The sequence below is a fragment of the Corvus hawaiiensis genome, chromosome 2 (genome assembly GCF_020740725.1).
Source record: "Corvus hawaiiensis isolate bCorHaw1 chromosome 2, bCorHaw1.pri.cur, whole genome shotgun sequence".
NCBI classification, from domain to species: domain Eukaryota; kingdom Metazoa; phylum Chordata; class Aves; order Passeriformes; family Corvidae; genus Corvus; species Corvus hawaiiensis.
The window spans coordinates 37,270,303-37,298,267 of NC_063214.1; the positions used below are offsets into that span (position 1 = coordinate 37,270,303).

Below are 27,965 nucleotides of genomic sequence, written 5' to 3' on the forward strand. Positions count from 1 at the left end.
ACTTGATTTTCCTTATTTCCTAGAGAGAAGGATGCACTGAGAAGGGTGTGTGATACTCACACATCCACTGAATAAATTTAATCATTTATAAGATATTTTCTCTGTCTTAATGTTTGGATTTTTAAATTGCATTTGAATGTAACTGGTGGTTAATTATTTAGAGAGAGGATGAATTGAAAATCTGCTGGTGTTGGTGTGTAACAGAACAAAGAGGTAATCAGTGGTTTTTTGGGTTTTTTTTAACTAAGCAGCCAAGCACTTCACTTTCAATAATAAAAGTGTAGCTGAACTGAAGCAGATTTAGGACCTAGTCTTGGTAGGTACTTTTCATAGTCTCATGTTTTTAGGTACTTTAAAAAGCTGGTCATTTGTTCTTTAAATTTTAGTTATTGTAGCTCTCATATTCTCCTATTGTCTTTTATTTATAAGTTGGAAAAGGAGAACAGCTTGTTGGCTAATTAATTTCTGATTCATTTTCTCAGATTTCAGTGGATTAATTCACATGAGGAAAATATTCCTGTTGAATCTGATAATAAATAAAAACTCAAAGAAATGAAGGCAAATGCTTACTTACACAACAAAGGCAGAAATACTGGCCTTTGGAAAACATGTAAATATTTGCATTCAGTCTTTTGTAAAAAGTACAATAGAGGGTAATTTGACATATTTATGAAGATCAAGCTGTTGTAAAAAAAGCAGCAATTTCTCACTTTCAGCTGTGTCATTATGAGAAAAGGTAGCACTCCTTAACTCATTAAAATCTGGAAATTAATAACTGTTGCAATACACTTTCTTGTATCTTTAATTGGTTGTAGTAATTTTAGTAAGCCCAGACTTGGCATAAATTGTCACATGTCTGAATTTTAATGCTTTAATTTTTCAATATAAAATTTTTTTACATTTTAAATCTTAGCAGATCAGATTTTAAAAAGTTGTAGGGTTTAGGTTTTTAGTTTAAAAAGTTTAACAGCCCTGCTGAACACTGGGCTGCTATGGATCAGTGCTTCCTTTGCCCCATATGTTGTCCCTGGATGTAAAGCCTCTCCTCACCAGGGCCCCAAGCACACATCATCACCAGCTTCCCCCAGGCATGGGAATATACATTGGCTGGAAGAGGGAATTTGATGGTGGAGACTCCACGGAGGTTGAGTCCTGTTTTCTTTCCCTCCTCCTGTCACCTGTGAGCACCAGTGAGAGGTGTTCACTGGTTAACTGGGCACCTCCAGGGAATAGAGTGCCCTTGTGAGTGCTCAGCTCAGGGTGCCCCTCTCATTCCCTACCAACATGCTTTTGATTCTGTGGGACTTGTACCATTTTTCTTTTCTCATTTGTGCCTTTACCATGCCCCAGTGAGTTGGTTTTGTTCTTTCATCCTTTCTCTCCCAGGGAGTTCTTTATGGTGCAGTAGCAGTAGGACAGTTTGTTTACAGAGAGAGCATGTGACCATGGTTGCTTTCTATGATCTTCCTGATCTCTAAAAATCATCCTGAATTCCATTCTGTTTTTAACCCAGCTTCTTCTGGGTCATCCAAACTGTTGTTAAAATGCAGTGGTGTCCAAATCTCTGCATTTTATTACCTGAGACAAGGCCATGGTTGCCATAAACCTATGATAAAATGAATAGTCACGTGAGTGAGAAGTACCCATGGACAAAATTTATTGCAACTAGAATAAGACTTTTGACATGCCTCCTCTCATATCCAGGTTTTGGGACAGCTAGATAAGTAACAAACTAGTTGAATGATCAAACTTAGAGGGCAGTGGTTAGTGGGTCCCTCTCTACCTCAAGACTGATGGCAAGTGGATCACAAAAATCTATTCTGGGATTTTTCCTCTTTTTCAATTGGTCTTTATCAATGTCTGGGGATGAGGAGCATGTGCTCATCAGGTCAGCAAATGCCACAATGCAGGGAGAAGTTGACATGCTTAAAGGGAGGACTGCCATCCACACAGATCTGGGTGGTCTGGAGAATAAGGCCAACACAAACTTCATTAAATTCAACATGTATAAACAGGAGCAGAGCCAGGCTATCCAGGGAAGTGATTGCTTTCCTCTTCTCAAAGCTTGTTAAACCCCATGCACCTTCCAGCACAAAGAAGATGTTTAAGTACAAGCAAGTTTAGGAGATGCTCACCAAGATGGTCAGAACTGGAGCACTTTCCCTTTGAGAGAAGACAAAGAGCAAGCATCATTCAGCCTTTGAAGGAATGGCTTCAAGGGGAAATAATCACTGACCTGAATGGCACATGGTAGAAGGATGAGAGGTAATTGTCAGATTGAAACAAGAAAGGTTCAGAATGGACTTAGGGGACATGACTCATTGTGCAACAGCCCAGCAGCTGGTCAGGTTTCCCAGAGAGGCAGTGCAGTCTCCATCCTTGGAATCTTTCCGGACTTAACTGAAAAAAGCCCTGAGCAACCTCTTCTGCTTTCATAGTTGATCCCGCTTTGAGGGGAAGTTTGGACCAGGGGCTGCCTGAGTTCCTTTCCAACATGAATTATCCTGAGATCCTGTGATCTACATTTTTTCTCATTAAATAATGCATGCCATAGAACATTCCTTGCTCCGAGTAAAAACACCCCAGTCTTCTGTCTTCCTTTCTGTACAAAAAAAGAAACATTTTTGGAACTGTCAGATTTTCTCATGGTATGAGAAATGTGTCTGCACTGAAAAATGGCAATATATTCCTTTGTGCAAGATAGCTGTAAGGAACCTCTACAGAAACACCTAGTATCAGGAACGGTCAGTTCATAACTATGTTCCTCTGTCTCAAGATATTTTTCAGGTTATCTTTCATTAGCACAGAGTAGTGGAAGTTAAAATTAACCCTCCTTTGGTTATAGGATGTTACTAACCCATCTAATTGCAGAGAAATGCTTTAAAATATGACTCATGTGCATCCTGAGATCTCAAATAAGAGGGACTGATTATGGATAGAGTTTCCACTTCTGCTTAAACTCCCCTCTAAGGTCAAGTTTCAACTTGTTGATACCACTGCATCGAAACCTGCCCAAGAGCAGTTGGTGGAAGACTCCAGATGGGAGTTTCTGGCTGTGATAATCATAATGGATCAGCAGCCACAGTAGTAGATATAATTCTCCCACAGCTCCTGAATCCTGTTCAGCTTCTCCTCTTTATGTTCCTGTGCCAAGATCTGAGACAAGCTTCATGATATTCTGGCAGGGATGGGATGTGCCAGCAGAGAGGGAAGAGAAGACTGCCTGGGACATGGAGGGATAGGTACAGGTGGCAGGAAGGAACAGCTGACAGAGCCTCAGGATGTCAACCTACACTCACGTGACTGCACCATCACCTGCAGCTACAGAAGCCCTGCAAATATTTCTCTTAATTTAAAGACAGCTCAGATTCACAGATGTAAAGACCTCCCAGACAAATGTTATCCAAATATAGGACATGAAGTGGTGGGGAACCCTAGGGGTAACCAGTTCATCCTAGAAAAGAAATTTTTACCAGTAGCCAGAAATCCCATATGGATGTTAGAGAGAGGTTCAGCTGTGGTTTGCCATTCTGCCTTGGTGGTGAGGCAGTTTCCTACCTTCTGACTCTTGTCTGCTCTCCAGCATGTGCGTGGCTCAGCCTGGCAACTCCAATTTAGAGAATAGCACCCTTTAAAGTTAGACAGCACTTAATTTCAATCTGGCATTCATATGTGGAATATTAACACAAATACTTCCCATTAAAATCAAGTGTAGCTGTGTTTGTCTCTGGTACATTAGTGGAGGATTTGACCACGTGAGCCTCCTTAAACTCTGAGGAGCTGCATAAGTGCCTCTTTTTGATATTTATTCTCATGTGCTAAAGTGTTTAAATCTGTTGTTACACATAGGGATGCAGTGAGGAAATAAAACTGAAGCCATATATTGATGTTATCACTAGCAATATTCTTCAAAGAATATAAAAGCATCTTTTTGTGAGGCACATAGGCAAGCATATAAATTGTGTACTAATATTTCAACAATTTCTTTATTACTTCTGTGCCACAACTATAAAATAACTTGTATATCAGACTGACGCCAGAAACGAGCACAATTTCAGGTAAACAGCTGTCTAAGTACTCTTCCAGGAAATTTATGTAACTTTAGCTCCTTCCTATGGCTGAAAATGCAATGGTCTAAAACAGACACCACTGTTGCATATACTTAGAAAAAAAGGTATAATTATTGGTTGTGGCTGGCATTTTATCTTATTCAGAAAAGTGGTTTCCTATTAAAATAATAGAATTCCAGCATTTCGCTATTCTGTTAATCATCCAGAGTAAAACAAGACAGTATTTATATTCACAGCTGAATTAATTGCTTTCTTTAAACACTGTAATTTTCAATAATACCTGAAGATGAGTTACTTAAATTTTAATTAATATATAGATAAATATATATTTCTTTCACCTCTCCAGAACAATTTTCAGTGGTCTGACTTTGATTACTAAGCCTTTGGGGTGGTATTTTCATCTCATGCAGTATAGTACGAATTTAAATTGCAGCAATCATTAAATAACAGACAGAGATAATGTGATTGAGAGTCTAACATAGGCTGGATGTACATTTGAGAAATATAGGAAAATTCATATGTTAGGAAGTGGCAGGAATAACCTGAGGGAGGTGTTTATGAGAGGACAAAGATCTTTAAAATGATAAGGCTGAAACAGAGGTAATAATAACAAAAGCTAAAGACCACAGTCATGCGCATTCATCTACCTATTTGAACTCATGGTCAAGTGACGTCACATGTCTGTTGAGCATGTGATTGACCGTGCCTGTGCTCTTTTCCTGTGGAAAATATGAGGCAATGCAATTTAATTTCATTTCCAGTAAAGAGGAGTTTGCCATAGATTAAGAGTAAACATATGGAAACAATTCATTATATTCATTTGAGACAAAATCAGTTGCTAAATTAAGGTAATTTGTCAATCAACCTGACCCTTGAGTGTTTTCAGACTTAAAACTTGAAAGCAGTCACAACAGGGTACTTTGGCAAGCTACCTTTGCTGAAGAGGACGCTGGGTGTTTGAATGTCCCAGAACAAGACAGGAGTCAAGTCAGAGAAGCACAGAATCACAGAATCATAGAATAGGATGGGTTGGAAGGAACTTTTAAATGCCATCTAGTCCTGTGATGTTCGGGGACACCTCCAACTAGACCTGGCTGTTCAGAGCCCTGTCCACCTTAACCTTGAATGTTTCCAGGGACAGGGCATCTACTATCTCTCTGAAGAACCTGTGCCAGTTTTACTGCTCTCTGTAAAAATCTTTTTACATCTAATCTAAACTGTGGCTCCTTTAGTTTAAAACCATTACCCTTCGTGCTATGTCCTTCTGAGCAAAGGATTAGTGATAAACAGCATTCTCTAAACCTGGAGATTCTGGGTGCCACTTCTCAGCCACCTCCTAGGACTTGTTTGCAATTCCTTCTTATGTATGAGGACCCATTTTGGTGAAAATCCAGTGTCAGTCTCTCCATGCTTCCATGTCAGTCTCTTTAGCTCCCCAGTTCTTTCAAAGGGCCTCATCCTCTTGCTGTACTTGTTGCATAATGTAAATTCACTCTTGGACTGGCTTTTGAAAGAAACATTCTGGGGCATATCCATGACACAAGAAATGCTAGAGAAGGAAGTGCACATTCTGGAAATCGTCCAGCACAATCCCAGGATGTTTAGTATCCTCAGACACACACAGATGAAACATGGATTTCTAGTGTCATGAAAACCCAAGATCAAGTGCTGTGAACTGTGGATGTGGGCCTGAGTGAGTTGCAGGGCAAGAGCCTTGAGCAGTTTTCAGTATGAGATATGCTGAATTTCTTGGCCTGAGTTGGATGCAGTCAGACATAAATTTTTTGTAAGGGTCTAGAGCATGTCTAGAAATCATAAACTTAACCACAATCTTTTTTCATTATCTAGACAGTGAGTCTCACCGTGATTTAATTACTTAAGAATTTATCTGGACTCTTTAATTTCTACCTAGAGCCGGTGTCTAGGCCAATACCTGGTAGCAAAAAGTGGTGACCATATCTATAATTCAGAAATATCTTAAGAACCTTCTGGGTGACCACAAGTCCAACAGTTTCTTTGGTGATTTTTTTTCTCAATTGTAGAATGTTTCCTTCACAATCATTCCTTAAATGACTTTCATAGTCACCTATTCCATAACAATACATTAAACACAGGAAAAGAGGACATAAAATTTTCTCATTATTCCCATAAAGGAATAATTTACTTAACTGAAAAAAATGTAGCTGACACTCTAAGTAATGCTATTCTTGAGAATCAACCCTAATCTCCACTATGAAGCTATAAATGGGTGCTAAAGGCTAAGTAGATTATCCTAGGAAAGTCTCCTTGAAAGTCATTTAACAGCTAATCATATGTTAAGGTCAAACACTTCCAGTTTCTTTTGGGAGAGAAGTAGGCATCCCGCCTGATTTTCCTATTCTGAAACAATTTTAGGAGTATATCCAAATTCAAGGATTCTACAAATGCCCTCTGAGAAATACCTTTTCTCTGACATTTTTCCTGATTTTGATTTTATCTCAATTTGATTTGGCCAATATCTACCCCTAGACAACAGAAGCCTCACATATTTGGGAGAAGTAGGGTACATTGCTTTCTTTTTGTTTGGCTTACATAAAAGCCTGACTATGGCACCTACACTGCCCTAAAATAATTTTGCAACATGGTTAAGGGGGAAAGAGCACAGAGCTTTGAGACATACAAGTGGACTCTGTTCAGTCTCCAGTTCAGTCCATCTTCATTTCTTTGGTCTCTTTAAGCTCTATACTAAAGATCATCTGAACAACATTTACTGCACTTCAGTGTGAAGAGAACCTAGGATAACCATCCTGAAAGTTTTAAGCAGTTCTGTGAGGGAAGTCTGCAGTCGGAGGAAGTGATTTGGGCAGTCATAGAGGCGTGGCTGGCACAACCTGTTTTCCATTTTAACTCACTTTTCCACACTCTGTAGTCATGCCTTAGGGGAATCATATTTCAAAACGAGAAGCTGAACACTATAACAGGGTGTGATTGCATCATGATATGTCTTGAAACCTATATTTTTTCTTTTCGTGAATGAAAGCGCTTTCCTTCCAGAGTGGAAAGGAGCACATGAATGTAGGCAAGATGATGACTCACAGCTGTAAAATCTCTCACATGCATAACATTCATGAGCATGAAGGCCTGACTGCAGTCAGCATGTGGCTGCAGTTCTTGTAGGTGTGTACAAGCCAGCTGGGGCACTGAAAGTGCTTTTTCCGAGGCAGCCCGATGATGAGCACAGGCTGCAAAACCTGCTCAAGCAGCAGTGCAAGGCTTTGGGTGGCCAGCCTTTACTGGGTGATGGCTACCATGTCTATATTGCTTTGGCTTAAGCTAGCTTGTCTCCCCAGCTGGTACCATTTTTTTTTTTTTTTTTTTTTATTTGCACTGTTATCCTGACTGGGACAGCTATATTTTCTAAGGTTTTGTTAAAAGACATATTTGAGAAGTATGTTGGTCCTAACAATACACAAGTAAGAGGTAAAAGAGAGATTATGACTTTGAAGAGCTGTGAAGTGGAGCAAAGGGGAAGGGGAAAGAATGGGAGAAGAAGGATACCACTTCATTCCTTTTAACAGCAAATCACTCAATTCTTCACCCATTTTCCAGATGAAGGAAGGAAGTAGGTAGTTTTCACATTATAGGAAGCTTTTAAAATGACATATTTAATCAACAGAGTGACCTTAGAAATCTGAAAAGTAAGAGTGGCATCCTCTGTCTTTGCTGAGGTGGAGGAAGGAGCTGGAAGAGCCTGCCAGGGTTAATGAGGATCAAACAAGCCATTCCAGACAGATGGATTGTTGTGTAAGACCACATTAAACCACACGGACTCTCCTGTCACACCGTGAGCTGGTCAAGGCAACAATGCTTGCTTATGTATTTGTTTATTTATTCAATTTACAAGAGACTTTGGTCAGCACACTCCCTTAGGGCATGTATAATAAAAACAGTACATCAATTAAATAGGGATGCTTACAGCATTGACAGAGTGCCTAACGAAGGACTTTGAATTCCTTCAGGCCTGTCCCTTTGGGGAATACTCAGCTTGTAGCTCTCACACATCTGGAAGGTTTGGAGGAAAAAACAGACTGCCTGAATACATGGATGTACCTCAAAACACAGTTTGAAGGACAACAGGAGCTGCAGCTGTTATCTTATAGCTGTAAGGGAAGACAATTTTCCAGTTTGGAGCCCTACATGAGAGAAACTTGAGATTTTTAAAGCTATTTATGTACTACAATCAAAAGCAGGCCCTAGTGGGTGTTCCTACTTCCCCTGTTTTTTAATTTTAATTTCAAACTTGTTCAGCCTACAAGGGAAAATCCCACAAGGTACCAGAATGCATCTATCTAACTAAAAATCTGGGCCTTGGTAGAGTACTGATACAGCATCAACAACCTGGCAGAGGGGCAGCCTCTGAGATCTCTTTTATAGCTCTTTGGTCAAGCACACTTAAAGGTAAAAATGTGATGCTTATTAAGGATCTGCCATAGAACAAAAATAAGCCCTGAAGAAAATAAAGAGCAAACCAACAAACATCTTGTACCACCCAGTTAACATCAGCTCCCAGCCATGTGGCATGTCCCACAGGTGTCCCTGCTTCCTACCTGTGTTCCTCATTTCTCATTTTGTAGAGTTAGGGTGGCCAGTGGCCATGGAAGGAGAAACTCAGGACGACTGTTCTGTTCTCCTAATGGCAGTTTTTGTAGGGTGGTGATGGGGGGTTTTTGTAGGGTGGTGATCCTGTTCCACAGGGTGTCCCATCTTGTCCTTCAGGTCATGCAGACTAAGTGGTCCTGGACAAGAAAAGTTTTATTTTCCTTTTCAAAAGCTGACTGTCTGCCAAACAGGTCCACAGGAATCCATGAGGAAGTCACAGCCTGTCTAGATGCATAAAAAGAAGCAGAGAGACAAAATCTGATTAAATCTGACTTTAGACTTTTCTTCTCAGATATCTTTAGTCATAAAAGCCACCATTATCCTAAGGGTTAGTGATCTGGTGTGCCTGCTTTTTAGCATTTCCAACCTGAAATACCCCTGAGGTTGGCTTTTAAAAACAGATGTTCACTCTTATTTACAAGCACATTACAGATGTTCTGCATTGTCAGAGTCAGACAAATGTGTAAATGCACCAACAAAACCAGGCCAAAAGACTTTTAGTCCAGGCACCCTAAAATCATGGGCTACTTCTGCATCAGGTGACATTAGCTCAGCTTATTTTCTGCACCTGTAAATCTTGACAGGTGATGTTTAATTGCTGAAAGGGTGTTTGCAAAGATCAATTAGCTAATGCCCATAAAGCACTCTGCAGACATCCAGCACAATCATTGCTGGGGCATGGCATTCCTCTTCCTTGCCATGCTCAGTGGGAGCACTGTTGCTTTAAAAAGGGAGCTTGTCCAAGCTCTCCTCCTCCACTGGATCTAAGATGGATGCTCCTGCTGCAGCACAGCCTGTGAGCAGACTTTGCCCAGCCTGCTTTTTTTGTTTTTCCTGGAAGCTTGCTCCAGACAAGTCAGCTGCACTGCAGACTGAGCAGAAGCAGGAGGGCAGCTCTCCCCAGGTAAGCTACTACTGCCCCAAAGCTGCTCCTTCCCACACCTGGACGGGGCAGCACCATGGATGCTGCCATTCCTGAGAATTATGGTCTTCTCCGTCTGTCTCTCTGGCTGACTCACAACAGCACTCAGCCAGGCAAGAGTCAAACTGCCCTAGGCCTGGGCTCTCTTTCACTCCTTTCCTGGCTGACTGGCGTGAATTTAGTTATGAGGAGGACAGGGAGACTCCTGTTCCACAACCAAAGCTGAGCTTGTGCCTGTTCCTTTGTGTTAGCGTCACCTCTGTGGAGGCAACTCTGAATGACGTGGGAGCTGCTTGTGGTACCACGGTTCTGGGGCCATGCTGTGGCTGGCAGCAGCCCCTTCAGCCCGTGCTGGCTGAGGAGATGGTCTTCAGTCACCACACAGAGCTGGGGGCTGGCTCAGGAGGGTTCTGCAGGTTCTTGTAGGCCTGCAGTCACTGGGAGCAGTTTAAGCTCTGTTGGCTCCTTTCCCTCAAGAAACGCATTGATTTTCCACTGAGCTCCTCATCTGTGAAGCATTAAAAATGTCATCTGTAGAGGACTGCAAACTGGGCCCTCCAATAACCCTCTTAAAGTTTGTCTTTATTTCACCTTATTAGTCCCATGGACACTTTAGAGGACAAATTTCCTCTGTATAATATCATTTTGGGAAGATCTTTCCTTTCTTCTTCCCCAGGGAGGTAGAGCACTGGAGGTAGGAGGCATTCCCAACCAACAGAGAGTTGGAAGTGTGCTTTTCCTTGATGTCTTCCATTTACAGAAGTGTTCCCTTTGGCCAACAGTGACAGACTCTTGTACCCCTTACTCCCAGGGACAGAGAGTGCTTGGGTGGTGCTGTCAGGGTGAAAAGTCCCTGCCCTGGCTTTTAAAGGCATTCTAAAAAGAGAAAGATGTTGTAAAGGGCCAGTGGTCAGTGCTGACCAGGAAGGATTGTTGTCACTAGCCCTGTGCTTCTCCCTGGACATGCCCCAGCAAAGAGGGTCAAGCCAGAACTGTGAGCACCAAGGGAGCTATGTGACTGAGAGTGCCTGGTCCAGAAGCTCCCATGAATGAGAGAATTGATAGAATTCCCAGGCAACCCAGAGTTAAACTTGCTTCTCCTCCATCTGTTTTTTGTGACTGTCAAGGCTTTGCATCTTGTATTTAAAGCCATGGCAATGGGCATCAGCCCATGGAGGCAGAGAGGAGCTGTTATCTGTGCCATAGACAAAAGTAACACCCTTCCGGCTTTCACTGGGTAATCTTTTCTTTTCCTGCTGTGAAAACTGGTCAGGTTGCAGACAAAGACACACAGGAACTGTTGAGAGACAAAAAAATCTTTCAGAAATATTTTCCTTCCACCAGGTGGCACCTTTGTGTGGGTTGGAGTCAAGGGCATGTCTCCCTCCAAAAAGACGACTGTGGGCGTTGATGGCTTTTTTTCCTTGTTGATGGTGGTTGTTTCCCAGATGTGGGGTGGCTGTATTTGACAGAGGGATCTGAAATCTCTGTTCCCCAAATTACACCTGAGGGGATCCTGTGTGTCCACTGTGTCCAGAGACAAGATCCATAGTCTGTTCTTAGCATGGTGAGGTTAGAAATGCCAGCAGAGAGCCAAAGTAGGTGCTGTCATACAGATGGTTTTGCTACAATTTTGGTGGAAAACTTGATGTAGAATTTAGCTGTGACTACAATTGCATCTCTTATTTGTGAGTTTTTCTTGGGTTCGGGTTTTTTTTTTTTTGTTTTTTTTTCATGGAATGAGAATTTCATAGCTGAAAAACCATTAAAATGCTAAAAGCTGTGAGGATAGTGGCATTTGCCAGAAATGAGCACAGAATTTCCTGTTACAAGAATCTGAAGAAAATCACTGACAATCTTTCTGACTGCTGAGAAAATGCTCACTTTTAATGGCAACTGGGAAGATGGATGAATTTATATATAGAAAAAAATTGTGAAAAACAAAAAAATTCAAAATTCAAACGTTTGGTAATCAGAACTTCCTGCTCTATATGTCAGGGAGAATTTCTGAGCAAAATAAAAACCTCACAGGGGAATCCAAAGGTGTTCTCCTGCTTCTAGCACATGTGGTGACAGCCTGGGTTCAACTCTGACATGGAATATGTGTCTGCTTCTTGCGGCCAGGATGCCTGCACCCTTAGCCAGAGCAAATCTTGAGCACAATAATAAGGAGCAAGTAATGTAAGACTTTATAGTATAGGACTTAGATTTAGGCTTGGTCCACTTATTATTTATTTATTTATTTATTCATGCCTGCAATTCTAGCTGAGTTGAATGATATTTTACAATCAGAATAACAGAATTTTTTCAAAATGCAAGTAATGTGGAAAATTCATTTCTCCAAAGTGCCAAAAAAGCCTGACCTTATAATGAATTCTGATGTATCATCGGTTTTATTTTTACTTCTGCTTTCATCAAGCACTTTTCCTTTATGCTTATTGTTTCTCTCTAAATAGTTGTACCATATGACACAAGAAATAAAGACTGGGTTCTGGTGGTTCCTCTCTGAGGCTGCCAGCAGCAGTCTGAATGTCTCAGCACAAGAGATGGTTGTAGAGGCACTGGTTTTCCACTACAAGCCAGTTATGGGAACCACATTTGAAAATTAATCCAGGCCCTTACAAAATACTTCCAGGAAATGGTCAAGGTAATAGTAATTTTACTTGTGGGGGTTTTTTTTTTGGGTTGTTCATTTGGTTTTGATTTTGTGATTTTTTTTTTTTCTCCTAACTTTTATTTAAATCATGAAAGGACTTCACATGTGGCTCTTAAAAGTTAGATTCCTTGCTTGCCTTCAGCTGGGTATAGTCCCTATCAACTTCCCATCTATATGGGCCATTAATGATTACCAACATTTTAATTCTGTCTGATCCAAAGGCAGTACATGTATCTCCTCAGAAACCAGAGACATATTTCTTGAAACTGGATTTCCCCTTTGAAACTCTTTTTGGCAACGTAATGCTCTGTGCTCCAGCTAGCCAAAACCCAAGAAGAATTGCTTCCAAGTAATTTTTATTAAAGTCCATACCCTGAACACACCAGAAACTGTCAGAGGAATGGCACGTGTAAAGCTCAACATGAATAAAAGCAATAACATGAAGTACAAATATGAAGTGTTGCATGTAGTAAGGGATATCCAATTGCATGAATACCAAATGCGCATTGATTAGCCAGGAAGTAGGGAAGGGTGGAATTGTGTAAAAATGAATCCCAGAGTGAGTCTTAGTGAAAAAATGAAAGGCTGTTGCAAAGCTAATGTAAAAATCTTGGACTGTATTTAGAGAATTACTGTAAGTGAGAGATGGGAGGAATTATTCTGCAGGGCAGTGTCACTGTTTGGATGCACACTTTGAGAGGAATGGAGATATTTTAGAGGAAAACACCAAGGACAAGAAGGGGTTTATAGTGTATGAGCAATGGTGAAGTTTGAAAGAATTAAGTAGAACAAGTTGGAATAATAAATGATCATCTTCAAATATATAAAAGCTGTTTTTATAAGAATGACGGAGTTCTATTGGGCTACAACTTTTCATAGTGGAAAAGTGACCAGTTAGAGAGAATGTACAACTGTTTTATAAAGTCATGAGTGGCATGGAGAGGATGAATAGAAGCTAACTGTTCCTTGTTCCTTCCATAGCAACATTTTGAGAAAGCTGATAAAAATATCAGGGCCAAGATTCAGAATTAAAAAAAAAAAAGGTAGAATTGGAAGGCCAGAAAAACTTCTCATCAATGGATGCTGTGGAAGTAGAATGGATTCAAGGGGAGAGAGGAAAACAAGTGGAAAATTCCTACTGCTTCTTACTGAGGGAGTCTCACTTGCACACAGGATGTGCATGCAGAGCTGGTGACCACATGGAGAGGACTGTGGCCAGGCTGATGCCTCCACTCAATGCATACAGCAAAGATGTCTGTGGTGCAATAAACTTCAGTACACATTGACAAACAGAGCTGGCCAGTTTAGCGCTAGCAGCAGGGTATCAACACAAAATTCCATGTAGACTAACCCCTCTTTTGTCCCAGCAGCCTGGGTAAATGCTGCAGCTCTTAGTCATTGGTGAGCTCTAGCATGTGGTGGCTAAACTGTTCATTTCAAGCTTTTTCAGATGCATGTGTGTTACATTATAAACACTTGAAAAAATCAGTAGGTCTACATAGTGACATTAAAGTAAGGCATATATTTTCTAAATATTCTGTGTGCATGTTTCTGCTCTGTGCCAGCAGGATTAGGCCTTTATTTTTCTTTAATTTGTCACAGAAAACCTTAAAAATGCTAATACAAGATATAAATAGGAATCTTCAGATAAGTAGAGCTGTTTTGTATCTGTTGAGGACTGGCAGCAATATGCTTCCTTTTTTCTTTCAAGCTGATATTTAATTAGTGTTTTTTCTTCCCCTCTCATATTTTTGTTATAAATTTATACCTGGCTGGAGATGTTCTTAAAAAAATTATATGTGGTTGGTGACTTTGTAGATGATTTAACAGAAATTATTTTCATAAATAATTCAGACAGTTTTTCACTAGTTACAAATGTAGAACTATGCTAGGAATGTGGCACTTCAGACTGTGTAAACACTTATAAACACGAGTACTTTTTGTAAGGTATTCCCATTAACTTAAAAATCATTGTTACAGGATGGCATATTTAGAGATATGGGCATTTAATTGGAAGGCATTACCTCTATTTCCAGGTGGGGAGATTGAATTATGTATTTCCCAAGCTGCCTACCACATCTGAATTCTTGATGCATAGGTTTTTTCCAGAGCATGCCTCCATGCTCCGATTGCAAGGTGCTTGAGGAGAACTTTCTGTCTCCATGTCCCTGTCATCTCTAGGTGAAGCAAACCAGGTCTCCACCAGCAGGGTCTGCTGTTGGCAGGAGCCAACTGGCAATTCATCCCTGTCTCCATACAGTGATTAGTGAAAATCAGCTGTCACAAGCCACCGTGTGAGATGGAGCAGCTGCTGCTCATGACAGTGGAATAGGTGGGTCCCAGCAGTCCCAATGACATCTCATAGAAGTAGCAAATCTGTCTCTACACAGCTGTCCCTGGAGCTTTCTGTTCCATCTCCACCCCAGTGGCCCTATTCATCTCCTCCTCATGGCAGGACCGGCCCAGACCTTATCTGGTCCTTGAGCCTCTGGACACACAAAAAATAGTTGCTTTATGCTCATTTCTAAAAGTGTGCATGAAAAGTCAGTCTCATATTACCCCTTGGAACCAGTTCAAGCACAGTTTTGCATGAGGTGTAGAAAGAGCACAAATTAGCAGCTCCTGAGCTGGTATCTGATGATTGTGGGGTCATTCCTGGGCAGACTTCCATGATATGTGCTCACAGCCCGGACGGTGGGACTGTGTCCTGGGCTGCATCAAGGGAAGTGTGACCAGCAGGCCGAGGAAGGTGATTCTCCCCAGCTACTCTACTATGGTGAGATGCCACCTGGAGTGCTGCATCCAGCTCTGGGGTTCCCAGAGAAGGAAAGGCTTGGACCCGTTGGAGTGAGTGCAGGGGAGGGCTACAAAAGTTATCAGAGGACTGGGATGTCTCTCCTGTGAGGAAAGGCTGAGAGTTTGGATTATCCAGCCTGGAGAAGAGAAGGCTCTCTGGAGATCTTACTGCTGCTTTTCAGTACTTTAAAGTGGCCTATGAGAAAGGTGGGGACAGAATTCTTACCAGGGCCTGTTAGGATAGAACAAGGGATAATGGTTTGAAACTAAAAGAGACTCGATTAGATATAAGGAAGATTTTTTTTTTTCCCAATGAGGGTGCTGAAACATGGGCATGGGTTGCCCAGAGAGGCAATGGATGCTCCATCCTTGGAAACATCCAGCGCCAGGTTGGACAGGGCTTTGAGCAACCTGATCTAGTTGAAAATGTCCCTGCTAATTGCAAGAGAGCTGTACTACATGGCCTTTAAAAGTTGCTTCCAACCCAAACCATTCTATGATTGCTGTTCCAAACGGAGATAGATTTTTCAAGCAAACTAATCCCAGGCATCTGATACTCACCAACAGACAAACATCAGTAAAATAAAGGCTTGACATCCTCACTGTATACCCCAAAGTGACCAGCTCATAAAAAGTGTAGACGTAGCTGAGGTTGCTGAAATGCTCTAAGTAGAGCCTCTCCAAAGACAGAACAGCTGTAAAAGCTTTGGTTTAGACTAGAGGTGTGAGACTGTTTTGTTCTTAAGGACTGTGTGAGACAATTGTGTGCAATCATTTCTATTTTGATGGGGGATCTTTCAAGTTTGTTTTATATTTATGTTCTCTGGTTCTCTTTGCTGGTGGTGCAACAAGCCTTTTTGCTTTGTCTTTTATCTGATTCTTTGAGACGACAACTTCTCTTTAATCACTGTCAGAGACAGGTTCAGTTTTTAAGAGGTTTGATTAGTATTCAGGGACTTCAGAGAACAGCAACAAAGAAGACAGTTTTGAATTCTAACATAAGATTAGAAGAGAGTTAATGGTCCTATACCTTGGGCAAGGGTTTATAGATTATTGTGATCTCCTGGTATCTAATAGATGATGTAAAGGTTAGTGGAATTTTTAATGGTATAGCAATGGAACAAAAAAGTTGAGTAGTGAAAACAGGGAAGGGGAAGTGCATAAATCTGTACTATAGTACCAAAAATTAAGCAGTCTTGTCAACAGAAACAGCAGAGAATTGAGGAGTCCTAAAATTAAACACCCTAAGATAGTCAAAGGTGAATACCTAAAAATTCTTTGTGACTCTCCAGGTCTTTTATTTTTACTTATATTGGTCTTCTTGTTTCTCACATGATGTGTCAGATGCAAAGCTAAGCATTGCTATTTGAAACAGCTCCAGTACAGGAGGAGATATATACACATTAAGTGAGGAAGTACCATGCAAACATGGTCATAATACTTTCTGAAATGCGACTCAGTTGCTCCAAGTTAAATCATCCATTTCCACAAAATGGTGCACTATGAAGAGCAGACAGACATCTTTGGGAAACCTGGAGCTGAAAGGTTGGCAGCTTCCAGAGAGGCTGGTAGAGGAGGAGAAATCTTATCAGACAGTGACTGTGAGCAAGTAGCTGGATCAATGAACTCAAGTCCAAAGAAGGCTGGGGGGCTCAAAAAACTGATCTGTGGACTCTTCTTCATACGGTGGCACCCACCCAGTATGTTCTTCTGTGTATCCTCTTAGCATAAAAATGTGGACATAGGTTTTCCAAGAATCCTTGCTCCTGCAGTATGACTGTGATTTAAATGTGTGTGTGATGAGTGCTGTTGTGAAAAAAAAAAAAAAAAAGATCTCTAAGCAAATATTTTCTTATGGCATTTTTCTATATGTGATTGTCACTTAATTGAAATAAATGTCTTGGCCAATTGTGACATGAGTTATTAATCAGATCTGTCACTGGAATAAATCTTCCTTTTCTGAGATTTTTCCCAAATGACTGTGTGTCAGGTAACTGTTTTTCACTTGAAAGCAACGATCAGCCGAAATGTGAAGGGATGAATTTTGTGCTTTGCAAAATACTTGGGTGCTTGCTGTTTGGTGCATCTTGACACTGGAATGAAATCACAGGTGAAATCTGTTCTGGTTGAAAATCTGCAATAGTGGCAGGGGAAGAAATGCAAATTTTAATGAACAGATATGTCTTCCCTTTTGAAGGCATGAGCCAGCTGAATGCAGTAAGATTGAAATGGTCCAAGAGGCTAACTGGCTGATTGTCTTCCCCTTCTTTGAAATCTGAATTTGGAAATAAATGCAGGTGATTTTAATTAGGCCATATGCATATTAATCAGAAATCACATTTGTGTGATCGAGTCCAGTTTTCAATCAGGGCATCGTGTTTAAAACATTGAAAAGTACAGATGTGATGCATTCTTCTCTTAGAAATGCTAATGATTAGTACAGATTGGGAATTACTGATCACTGAAATTTCTAAGATGGGTGGCTATTAGAACAGCCAAAATAGTTTAATAGCACAGTTTTCTGGCATTTTATAGTAGTGTCTCCTAAAAATATTGCCATGCCACCCCCATCCCAAATTAATGCTTCCAAGGCCAGTGATGTAGTGTGCTCACACCTTAAGGTTGCACTGTGATTCATGTTTTAATGATAGTGGCTGCTGGCTGTAACTATGGAATGTATTGTCATGGAAACTACGCTTTTCTATATTTACACCAGTGCTGGTTATGCGAGAGACAGTACTTGAAAGAAAAATCTGTATAATATATAGCTTAATAACAAGACAGGCAAGCTAGGAATAAACAGATCAAAGATTCAGCGATGTTACAGCTGCTGTTTGTCACCACAGTACATTTCTAAACAGGCTCAGTCGCTGTTCCAGAGAAGTGCTGCTGTGATGTCACTTTGTGCCCATGGGTCACACAAACTTAGGTTATTGAACAGCTGAGTGATGGGCATCCATGAGTGAACTCCCATGGCACGTGGGCTCATGTCCAGGCTGATCGGGGGGAAAAGTATCAGCTGAGTGAATCGAGGACACTGGTTTGTAAGGGCTTGTTATTTGCAAAAAAGAAATTGTCAGAAATGGACCTGGGTTGTAACTCTAACTGTGGAGCAGCTCTATCTGCTACTTCCATCTAGAAGCTACTGTAATTTTACTGAGTTTGGGCTCTTGTGCCCAAGTGCTAAGAGTGCTAAGTTAAAAAATAGAGTGAGGAAGAATAATCATAAAACATTATTCCAAGATGAAATTTAACTGCACGCAAAATTTGGATAAAAATGAAGTTATTGTATGGTGCAAGAGTAAGAACAAAGCTGTTTAAGAAATTGGTTCTTTTATAGTTTTGAACTTTGCAAGGGTAAGTTATACTGAAGAAATTCTACTTAAAGTATAGCTATATGCATATATGCCACACACACGCACATGTAGCTATACTTATATAAACACGAAATCTTAATAGAAGAGGTTGCCTAAGTTGGGGTCTGCAATCTCAGGCAGCTTTTTTAAAAAAATTCTGTGCTATTCATCCTCTGTACTGCTTGATCTGGCTTCACACCGAGACCTCCATTTGCCATTTTCTCTGTTCTGTTGTATAACAAATTTCTACTTCGGGTTTATTACAGAAAACTGTTTCAGTTAAGAACTTACTTGCGATTGCCAGGGAGACAAGCTGCTCTCATTTCTTTAGAAAGAGTTTCTAATTTGATGGGCAGAGCTTAGTGAGTCACAGAAAAGCAGGGTCAGGGCACTGTGAAACAACTGCTTGGTTTACTTTGCTATCAGCTGTGAAATCATTAAGGACATCACTTTACTTTCCATATCATAGCCTTTTCATTTTGTATGTGTGTGTCTGCCATGACCAAGCCTAAACCTGGAGGATACATTAATCCTACTTTTGATATAAATAATCCTCTTAAAAAGCCCAGCTAGTGATTTGCTCATCCAAGTGCTTTATTATGCATTTTCAGCCAGTGTTGCTTTAACTGAAGGAGCAGCGACAGCTGTAACAGAATCCAAACCAGCGTTATGCTCCCAAACTTCTTTAATTATTGCTTTTCTGGTTTACAGCAAGATGTTTGCAGGTTGCAGGGATAGCAGTACTAGCTGGAGTCAGTAGTTACATTGCCTCCAAAGCAGAGTTTAAAGAGGGTTGAGTTTTTAGCTTCATGCTGGTGCGTTTTCCGTGTAACTTCATATCTTTATTCAGTGTCTCCTGCAATCCTTCAACCTGTCTATTTGTAAATTTGTGCCTGGAGAAAGCTCCCATGTGGCAAGCCAGGATTGGATAAATGTTGCTTGTATTTCTCTTATTACAAACTCCCAGCAACTGTGATTTTCAGCTCTGAGTACAGTTTGTTTCCTGCTGAGATTCATCTATTTGGGGAAAGCAAAGGTCATCGCTTCTCCGGAGTTGCGACTGATTTGATTCTTTTTCACGGGGAGGCGCTGGGAAGGGAATCCTTACTGGAATGCATATTGATAAAGGCTGAGGATCCTGGCTTCTTAGATAAGTCATTTTTTTTTCTCTTCTCTCCACACTATGACTATGTATTGCAGCAACTCACTGGCTTTTTACCAAATCAGGAGCTGCAGTATTTTTCTTCCGATGGAATAATTTCAGCCCACTTCAGCTAGCATGACAATCTTATGTGATTGTTATGAGTAGGCGTTTACATCCTTTTACATGCTAATACTGCCACACCTGCTAGTCCCCCTCATTTCCATTTCTCTCTCTTTTTTTTCCTTTTTTTTCCCCTTTTTTTTTCTTTTATTTTTTTCCCCCGATGTAAGAACTAATTTCCCAGAGGAAGGGAAATCCTGAGATCTGTGATCATTGTTTCATCGTTGATTCACCAACAAAGAAGGGGATGGCTGAATGGGACCCAGGTAGAGATTCAAGCAGGCTGCTTCTGACCAGCAAGAGGAAAGCTAGCTGTTGAGCAGCATATGTTGCCACTCCATGTGCTGTGTTAGCTACTTGTTTTCAGCCTTCAGTAGGCTGCCACTACTGCAGCACTAAAGGAATGTGCCCTATTGTTAAAAATCCTGACTGCTTCACACCAATGATTTGCCACTGCAAAGTTGCATGCACCAACAACACTTTATCGTTGATGTTTGGATGCAAGGTAGGATGTGGTTAATGTATTTAAATGCATGCTGTAACTCCTGTGAATATCTGTGCTGTTTAATTTCGTGTCTGACTAGAGATTTCAGTGCAAATTGCGATCCGTTGGCTATAAATTAGGGCTTACAGCCGGCATGTTTTAAATGTTAGGGGGAAAAAAAAAATCAGAAGCAAAGCTTTCTTATTTCCCAGGGTTATACGAGTAGAGATTTACACGGGAGAATAACGGATTATGAAGCATTTGTTTTAGAGTTGATTGTATACTTAGCTAACAGTGCTAAGATTGCTAAACCACTGCTCTGCTATTTGCCTGGCTTTATTGATTTGGATGTGTAAACTGTTATTACAAAAACACAATCCAGCAAGACTGAATGTATTTTTTTCCATTTATATTGCTGACATGGTTTTTAACCAGAAGAGCAATACTGAAGTATACAACCCTGCACTTTTCTGTAAGACTGAATAAGTAAGCTCCCATTTTTAGGTCCAGAGGAATATCTTTAAGTAAGTGTTTTCTTCTACGGACTGGACAATCATTTAATTTTCCATTTAAATTTAAATCATAAGGTGGCGCAGTTAGCCAGAGAAGTTTTTTCCTGGCTGTGTAATGCTACCCATCCCAATTTTTTTAACAGTGGTGTTGGATTGGACTGTATTTTCCCCCATATACATCCTGACTTGACATTTGAGTATAACTGCTGTTTGTTATTTTACTGAAATAATTCTGAAGTGATGGCTTGTTTTCAAAACTTATTGTCTTTGGGTAAAAAGTTTGGTTCTTGGATCACTGGGTCAATCATAATGATCTTACAAGGGAGTCACATACTTTGTCCCATTCCTTTTCCTTGCTCTCCTTAAATACTGGATCATATTAAAACTGTTCCTCTATGTCTAAATAGAGTAGGAAATGAGCAGTTATATATAAAAAAAAGTAGTGTCAGTAATTACTTAAAGTCATTAACTTCATACTTGAATGTTACTAATCCTCAAAAATAGCTAAGTTAAAAAAATCAAATTTTAGTTATTCAGTCCACAAACTAGGGAACACAGGATGTTTTCTGAGTTCCTACGTGACAGAGTAGCCTAAGTAAAATGAAAAGACTTTTTGAAATAGGTTACAGATGACCCAATGCTGCCTAAACGTATATCAGCTAGAAGTGAATGACAGATCATGTATTGCTTCATATAATACACTAACTCAAACTTGGTTATAGTCAAACACATACAAACTCTCAGTCTGCCTTCTGCTTTTCTTGTAACTATGGCCTGCCTACATGTCTGGTTACTCGAGGCTTTTTTGAACTAAAGTTTCTTGTTTGTTCCCTTCTGTTTTAAATAGGCAAAAATATGTTCTATTAGTGAAAGGGTTATAATTTAATTGCTGTGTCATGATGCCACTAGTGATATAAATAGCATCAAGAGTTTGTCAAATTAGAAGCTTTCTTTAATTTGCATTATTTTCATAAGAAAAAAATGATATTTTTTTTACTTTAACTTTCAAACCTTAAGTCCTCTTGTTTTCAAATGTTAAATTCCAATTAATAAAGGTGAATTGTTAGTCGGGGGAAATTAAATGCAAGCCACCCTTCCAAAGGTAGGCCAGTGGCCTTGGGACTAAGTATCCAATTTGTATTCCTGCCTGTAAGCATGATTTTCAAAGGATATTCTTTGATGCACTTAAGTTCTTTCAAGATTTTCAGATCCTGTTAGGAGGAAGCAAGAGAATAAAAGTCATAAATTTCAAACTTTTTTTTCCTCATCTTTTAGTGCTTCAGGCTCATTACATTAGTCACAGCCAATGTTTTATCTTATTGTGGTGGTGTATGAACTACTTTTCAAATTAAAAGTGGATGTGTGGTATAGTGATCATTTTCAGAGAGATGAGAAGGAGCACAAATGAACTTACTTATCTTGGGCTGGTTCAACATGTGTCAGATTAGTACCCTTTGATACCACCATCAAGCATGCATGAATTACACTGGTAAATGTACAGAATATCACCTCACTTCAAGTACCTTTTTCTCATTTCTCCTTGTTCTGCAGCCTGTATATGAATCCATGACTTCTTGCTTTGGTTATATTTCTAGATTTATAGGTGCAGATCCATTGTTAACAAGCAAAGAAGTGTGAATAAGAAGTGAGACTCTTTTTAGGAAATGTTTTAGTCATATGGCATGAAGTCATGGATCTAAGCATGCTCATAATATTGTGACTTCTAGAATCATGTGGCTCTTGAACTCAGGAAAGAGTGTAATAGCCTGAAATGATACTTTATATTCTGGTTACAGAGGAGAAAATAAGTCCTCAGAGTATAAAATCTAGATAGTGGAATAGACAACAGAGGAATTCAAAATACAGGCAAATATCTCCAAGTGCCAAAATAACCAGGTCATGTTATTAACTGACTCCTTTCAAAAAGAGAGGGCAAGTTGCAGTATTGCTTACACTTGTGATTTACAGCTTTTAATTTTAAGTTTGTGTTACATACAGACTTCTTTTTCCTATAGGCAGTGAGTGAGAGAAACGCAGTGCCTCAGAACCATCACACCCATGCACATTTTATCTGTTCCTCATGCAATAGTTTTACAGTCTTCTCATTCCTAGCAGGTGGTGCCAGGGAGTTAGTTCAGTGGGGCAGGAAGAGGGTGCACATCTTTCCACACCGTATGTTGCAAAGAAGGTCATGGAGGAGCCCTCACTGTGCCTGCAGGAAGCTTTGCTTTTCAGCTTGATTTCCTGCAGTTTGATAGTTGTCCTTGTCCTGGACCTTTCCTTTCAGTGATGTCCAGTTTTGTAATCCTTGACCTTGAAATTGCAAAGAATTCAGAGCAGTGTAATTTGAAGGACAGGTCAGTTACTACCTGAATTGCCACTATTGCACTTTAACACATTTGAACACTTTTTCAATTTCTAGTAGGGAAGTACCCATGTTCCCATCACAGCAGTACAGAGCTGAAGCAGAAGGAGGATAAGCAGGTTGTAAAACATGGCCCTCAGGTGCCAGGAGGTGCTTTGCAGATCTGTCTTAGCAGGGTTAGCACATGAATACCTATTCCCTGAGTCCATGAGAAGCTCCACAGCTACCGGACAGATTCATGTGCACAGATTGAAGGAAGGCTTGTGTGTAAGACAGACCCACGTTCATGGATCTCTATTGAGAGGAGTGCACAGGCACATATCAGATTCTCACTGAAGATGCTGAAACTTAAATGCATGCTAGAATGTCAGTATGTGCTTACTCACTTTGCTGAATTGTTTGTTCAGTATTGCAGAAGAGTTATCTCCTGGCTCTTAATATCCTGTTCATTTTGCTCTTATTAAGAGTGCCGGGAAGGGATTTCAGGTTGACTGACATGTTTCTTAAATTATATTTCAGCTGCAGTTCTGACTCTCAAATGGAAGTGTTGTTCTGCCTTACCTCTTTACTTCTATATATATTGAAAGTAGATATTGAGGAGATTCCATTGACTTCTCTGTTTGTTGACCTTGACCAGCTATTTTGATTAATCCTACTTTCCTTTTGATTTAGGTTTATTTTTATATCTGTCCTAGCATAATTTAATTTCTTTTTAAAGGGATAAGATATACTTACCTCTCTTCCCTGTCTCCTTTCTTTCTTCCTAGCACATTTATCACAACCTGTCCTCCAGCAAAGTAGGTGGTTTTGGTAGGTTTTCTCCTACTATTTCTCAGTTTTAGCTGAAACAATCAAATAATGACCTATTCCACTACCCAAGGTGATCATGCAAGTAAACCCACTTGTTTCTTCAACTGCCAAAGTGTCTATGTTTTGAAAAACTATTGGAATGCAGAAGATTTTATTATTAAAACAAACAGTAAGTGGCATTACTGAATACCTTGACATTCATATTTATTATTTTTATCATTATCAAACTGTTAGAAAACTAGTAGTTTTCTGTGCTGGTGTTTAGTCTCTTGAACAAACTCTGAGATGTCACTTAGTTCTTAATTGAGAATATTCTCTATATTGTCATAATCTAGACCTGGCTATTGTACCGAGCAGCCTCTTGAGATGACAGGAAAGCACTTCTCCAACTGGGTATGATACACAGCAGACCTGCTCAAGGCCTTGCATGCTTTAGCTTCTTGATCTACCCACATGAACTCAAGTGCAATGGATGCAACTAGATAGAACACTCATTCAAATTCCAAATGTTTTTTTGAAAATAATCCCCCAGCCCTGCCCATGTGTCCTGATTTATTTTGCATTATGGAGTAGGCTTGGGGTGTGGAAACAGGATGCTTTTTTGATGAAACTAAGCAGAAAGATTAATTTCAGAAACACACCTAGTATTCTGCAAAATCTTACATGTATTCAGTTTATAAAAACAGACTAACACTATTTTAAAGTAAAACACAAAACAGGTGTGATGCTGTGATTGAGCCCTTCTTATCAGCTCTTCATTCTGTGGATCCATTCCTGCTGCATGATGATGTGTATCTAACATCTTACTCCACTGACATATTTAATTTGATTTTTGGGGGACCAGAAGTGGAGAGATGCAAAAATACAACATATTCATGGTCATGCTGACTTCTCTGATCCATCTACAGAGACTGGTATATTGTATAGGGTTCCAGAACCCTCTGAAAGAGTTTGCTGCCTATTCATGGACAATCAGCAGGGTAAGTCAGCTGGAACATTGCTGCCACTTGCTATGCATAACACTGACAGTGGCACTGAGAAACCTACTTCCACATTATTCTTATTAGGCTACTGTGGTGTTTAAATAAAAATGCTCAGCAATAGAAGGAGCTGCAGAAGAGATGCAGGATTGCCACTGGCAAGAGGCTCTGAGTATGATCACTTGAGTCACAGAGGATTTGTGCATTAATGCACAATGCTCAAGGCAGGGAGAGTTTTCTTCTCTGGATTGCATTTATGCAAGCTGGACATGGGGTATAAGCCCAAGCACACTTACGTGGCTGTATCTTTTTATTTCTGTCAGGCATTCACTAACCCCCTGCACTTTTAACACTTCTGGCTGAAGAGGAAGTGATAGCTCTCCAGCAGTTCCTGCCCATCATCAATGAGTGTGGGAAAAGAACTACACATTTCACTCAAAGGCCACGAGCCTGAGATCTTCTGAGGCCCAAGTAGCAGTTTATAAGGCCCTTGGACCCTGTCAGGAACTCCTCCCAGCATTAAAAAATGTATAAAGTGGATCCTACTCTTCAGAACTTCTTGTCCCCCACCCCTGAGGAGCATTGAGAGGAGCTCTGAACAGACTGTGACTTTGTAAATGATCCTAGGTTTGTTACCTTGAACTCAGCATGGGTGCTGCAGAAATCAATATTACAGGAGACACAGGATGGCAGAAGCCTAAGGAGAGGTAAGAGGCAGCAGCAGGATGGCTCAGGTGGGGCAGGTGGGGTAAACATGTGAGGAAGGATGTTGCAGAGACAGCAGCTTAGGGGTAGGATGAGAAGGCAGTGGCCTGGGCAAGGGTCCTGAGGAGGCAAGCAGAAAAGGAAGCTGGTGAGGTCTGGCTAGATTGTAAATGGGACAAAAAAAGTTGTATCATGAATCTTCTGAAAGTTTGGGCCCATGCCCTCAATCACACAGGATTTACTCAATCACTGGTTAGAGAATGCAAACAAGGGTCACCATTTTCTCTTTTTTGAAATGAGTTCACTTGCCCACTGGCACTGGCCAACATCTTGGAGGGAAATGCTGAGGTATTTTTGGAAAAGCATCAAGATAAGATGTTAAAAATATTTGTGTTTGTGTGTGAGTACTGTGTCTCACTTTCTGCCACTGTCCTGCCCACAAGCTCCCTGTACACTGTGACAGAGATGGGTGGCTGGTGGGAGATTCCCTGAGACAGCTCAAATTAAGAAAACAGTACTAAAAGTGTTGGGGTTTTTTTTATTAAGGTGTCTTGTTTTGTTTTTTAAAAGTTTTATACACTGGAAGGAAGTTCTGTTGAAGGTGAGATCCTCAATCCCTACATCATTTTGAATCAGTGGCTTTTTTCCCCACATTTTGCCTGAATATCTTCTTCCAGCTGCTGTCAGCAGCTGGGCAATGGACCGGATGGCTCACAGTGCTTGCTATCAGAATCATAGGATGGTTTCTGTTGGAGGGGACCTTAAAGTATCACCTAGTTCCTTCCAGCCCCGTCTTGTTGTCATGCTTCTGTCATCACAAGAACATTCTCTGGTAGTGCAGCACTGGAGTCTGATTTTCAAATTACTTAAAATTCACCTGGAGCTAAAGGACACTGTGAATGCCCTCTGTACTGTACCTTTGAACATACAGCCATAGTGGGAAATGGGTTTCTTTTTTAAGCTGGCAATAAAGAAGAGCTGATTGTTGTGGTTCATAAGTACTGCAATAAAGTTTACCTATGGAAAAAGTAGGGCAGGAGGAACATAGCTAAGGGTTACCGAACATTTTGAAGGAGAAGTTCAGAGTTTTTTCAGACACTTGTTTTTTTTAATATATTTTTGCTTTAAATTATACATAATAATTACATAAAATGAGGTACTTTCAAATAGAAATGACTTGATGCTCAGCTACATGAGCTGCTTGATTTTGCAAACTAATTATTGACTAAGAGAGGGATATATATAGACATTCATCTTAGCTGTAAGAGATGTCATAGAAGAGAATGGTGATAAAGAAGTGTTATATAAATATATTTAAGTGATAATAGCAATAGAACTGAAAACTGTCACTGAACAGTTCTCCTGATCTTTGAAAAGTAGCTTTTATATTTCCAGTGTACCTGTCAGAAATATTCTCATTATTAAAACATAAATATTTATTGCTTTCACTTTTCTGATTGTACTTCCTTCAGCTTTAAGCATTTGCTGTAGTATTTATAAACATGAAGGACAGGATTTTTCAAGAGAGAGTGGGTGGGGGTTGTGCTGAGTGTAATGGAAACCTGAATGAGAAGAAAGATTACTTATGGGAATTCCTGAGACTCCCTGTAGAAGTTAATGATCTATAATCCCAGGAGAGATGGCACAGAATGATCTGATGAAGTATTAAGGCAGTTTGCACTATTCTTTTGAGTCACTCGGCTCTTGAGTGTACTGAGAGTATCATTGGAAAGTAAAAATCTTCACCCAACTTCAGTGAGGAATTGCACCCGTTAGCTTCTCTAATGATCCCCACCAAGGCAGAAAAACAGGTTTTCTGGGACACTGTCTGACTCTCAGTAAACAGGAAAGTTTTTTGTTTTTCCTCAAACTGGCATTTCAAAAACCTTGATTCTGAGAATCCTGACATGTCATTGTGGGGAGATTTCCTTTAGGAGATGCTGACAGCTGTTCACTGTAATTAAGATGGAATATGCCAAATATGGATGTTCAGAAAGTTGTAAGGTGCTGTCAGCACCAAAGTTCCCACAGTGAATCACCTGGAGGCTCTGTAGATGTGTGTAATGAATGTGGTAAAGAGCCTGTCCCAACACTCGGTTGCCTGAGAAGGAATGTAGACACATCATTTGTTTGCAGGATGTGAGCTCATCCCCTATGGAAACAGACCTGTAGCTGCAGGCCTTGGACCAGCTGCAAATATTTAAAGTATACCTGTATTTCTAAGTAAAGGAGGACTAATGATTGTACTCAAATACTCAGCTCCTGACATTCTATATTGAAAAATTGTTCGATTTTTTTCCTTGGCTGAATTTGGGGGTTATCCCAAGGTCTTTCAAGACAATTTGTAGACATGGCTTGGAGGATTGTTCGTTCCAGGAACTTCCAAAAGGGAGTATAGATGAGACTA

General features: G+C 40.3%; 1 protein-coding gene across 20 annotated transcripts in view; it reads left to right on the forward strand.

Moving 5' to 3' along the window:
* Positions 1-27,965, forward strand: part of DLG2 (discs large MAGUK scaffold protein 2) — a 1,000,200-nt gene that overhangs the window by 352,763 nt on the left and 619,472 nt on the right. Inside the window, exon 1 of one of the 20 annotated variants that reach the window (XM_048294447.1) lies at positions 19,429-20,207. The exons of 17 other annotated variants lie outside the window; for them this stretch is intronic. In XM_048294447.1, coding sequence (XP_048150404.1) covers positions 20,106-20,207 — 102 coding nt within the window. In that variant the 5' untranslated portion in view covers positions 19,429-20,105. Of the gene's footprint in view, positions 1-19,428; positions 20,208-27,965 lie in introns of those variants that run through there. 2 more of the 20 variants (XM_048294452.1, XM_048294457.1) reach the window with 2 other exon arrangements.